At 44.5% G+C, this 2349-nt stretch overlaps 1 protein-coding gene across 1 annotated transcript; it reads left to right on the top strand.

Annotated features, from left to right (window-relative positions):
* Positions 1 to 615: 615 nt before the first annotated feature.
* Positions 616 to 2061, top strand: LOC132536122 (rho GTPase-activating protein 20-like). The gene is made up of 2 exons (XM_060183783.1): positions 616 to 977; positions 1828 to 2061. Exons 1-2 carry the CDS (start codon positions 805 to 807, stop codon positions 1979 to 1981), a joined length of 327 nt encoding a protein of 108 aa, XP_060039766.1. The 5' UTR covers positions 616 to 804; the 3' UTR covers positions 1982 to 2061.
* Positions 2062 to 2349: the final 288 nt, after the last annotated feature.

The raw sequence follows: 2349 nt of genomic DNA on the forward strand, positions 1-2349 counted from the left end.
GGTCTTCAGCTCTGGTTTCATGAAGAGAGAGTCCTGTTCCTGGCACTCAGTCCTGCGGAATATGAGAAAGCAGGTTAGACCTTCTTAGGCAGACACTTCTCAGGGCCCATGGGAGGGTTTTCTGTATAAATAATGAAATGAGTAAAATAATCTGCTGTGTTTGTCAAGAACTTTCATGTTCTATTGAATTGAGTTGTCATAGCTGTTAAGACTGGACAGTCCTATTGAAGTCCACCCATAGTTCAGTATTATTTAGCTACTTCCTTGCAATTAGAGATATTTGGATCTTTTAGTGTTATTTTCTGATTCTGATAATTTTCCCCAAAGTGTAATAATTGCTTTAGACAAGATTGGAGTCAGTTTTCCAGATTCCTATTACCTAAAATTTTAGACTCATCTGCAGCCACATTGCCCTCACCTCTCCACAGCTCTACATGCCATTTAATGTAACCTCTGCTAGTTCCAAGAGAACCTTCTTATTGTGTTGAAGATTTTTTTATTTCTCTCTCCCTTTGTCTATTTGCTTGTTTTCTTCCTCGAGCTCTGAGCGGCCTAGCTGCTTCCTCTAGCCCTCCCATCTGGATTGTCTGGCGAGGCCCAGTGTCCTGACTTCAAACTGCTCCCTTCTCCATCAGTCCCTGAGCGACCTCATCTCTCACAGGGGCTCTCTATAACCCAGGGACTCCTGACTGGAAGTCTGGGTTTCTGTTTGGTGGATTAAAATAAATGACTAGCCTGTCATGTCACTGAGGATGTTAAGCATACAAACCTGCTGTCTATTTGAGCCCTTAGTGGCTGTGGTTGATGTGTTCCAGGCGGTCTTCTGAGGACTCAGCCACTTCTGAAGGAGAGGATGCTTGGGAGGGGCCCTGTGGCAGGCTGCTGCTGGCCACCACAGCCAAGGTCAAAAGGGGCCTCAGGAGGCAGGCGCGACAGCTGCACCTATACTCCAATGTCTTGCTCATCTCTAGCTCAAAGTCTGTAGATGCTCCATTTCCACGTATGACCTGGGGGTGGGACAGTGCAGGCCATGTGGGCCAAAGCAGCACTGAATGCTGCCTCCTGGTGCCACCTCCTGGGCTGGTTGGCTATAGTGGTTATGTTTTGCATGTGCAAGGCCCCAGCAGTGCAAAAAAAAAATGTACATACATGGGGGGGAGGGAGAAGGAGAGTGACTCTGTGACTGGAGAAGTTTCTGGCACTGGGTAGAAACAACTCAGCATAAATATCAGATCTGGTCTGTGACACTGCATATGCTTGTGTCATGTATTGTTCTCTCTGTCTCGCTCATCAGTCACCAAATGGATTTTAAAATTAGGCTACCTGGTGATCTGTTCCTCTCATGCTAAATCAATATTTGAAAAAAACTGGAAATAAATTTTTTTCATTCCTTTATGAAAAGGAATTGATTTTTTTCCAATTGTGTTCTTTTGTATGAAGTCCTAAAATAAACTAGTAGGTCTGAAGTAAAAAGTGCATCACTTCTATTAATTTATGAGTTTTAATTATATACTATATACAATTAAATGTAACAAAATATAAGTTTCAGAATTTCAGCAACAGGAAAGGACACTTATTGTTCACTGAGTGGCATTTGTAAACACTGAAGTACAGAGTGCGGCCACACTGGAGCCTCAGCTCTGAGGGCTGGCTGCTTCCTGCCTTTGGTGAGATGTCTCCAGGATCAGTCAGCACACACAGTGCTCAGGCCCTTTTCCCCAGTCTTGCTGAGCTGCCAGATGAGGACAGAGCTGCAGGAGCAGGTCTTCATGGGCTCGGCTGAGAGTACAGGGCAGAGTGACTGAGGTCTTCTTGCTGTCTCTCCAGGTTTGAAAGCAACTTCACGATCAAGCACTCGGTGCCCCTGCGTAGCCTGTGGGTGTCTGCCTACCTGGAGAGGTCCAGGAGAGCCACCAGCAGAGACCGGAGGTCACTCACTGTAGGCTGGTCCAGGAACAGCTTCGTGGTCACTTTCTCGTAAGACCTCCATCTTGGTTTTCCATGTGGTCATGACTTTTACATCTAAAACATTTTCATCTGGTTGTTTGTAAAGCCAATTGCTCAAGCATGAAGTCTTTATTTTTCTCTCTCATTCTCTTCTGAACATTAAAAGGGAAAAACAAAAGAAAACATGGGTCATCTGGGACAGTGTAATCATGCATGAGAGGGCCAGCAGACAAAGAAAGAAAATATGGACACCAGTATTTTGTGGAGTTGGATTTATTTCTTCCCAATTTCTTGCACTGCAGGTCTGTTCAGCAAAAGCAAGAGTGGCATTCCTGTCTGGAGAGGTATTTTTGCCAGTACATATTTTCTATCTTTCAAGTGTAATTAAATAATGCAGATATC

Source organism: Erinaceus europaeus (genome assembly GCF_950295315.1).
Source record: "Erinaceus europaeus chromosome 6 unlocalized genomic scaffold, mEriEur2.1 SUPER_6_unloc_12, whole genome shotgun sequence".
Classification (NCBI taxonomy): Eukaryota; Metazoa; Chordata; class Mammalia; order Eulipotyphla; family Erinaceidae; genus Erinaceus; species Erinaceus europaeus.

What these genes read in the sequence shown, in the direction of transcription:
- LOC132536122 (XM_060183783.1), top strand. Translation starts at nt 805, where the DNA reads ATGTGTTCCAGGCGGTCTTCTGAGGACTCAGCCACTTCTGAAGGAGAG. An exon ending in TTGCTCATCTCTAGCTCAAA is followed by an intron (nt 978 to 1,827) that starts GTCTGTAGATGC and finishes CTGTCTCTCCAG; the next exon opens with GTTTGAAAGCAACTTCACGA.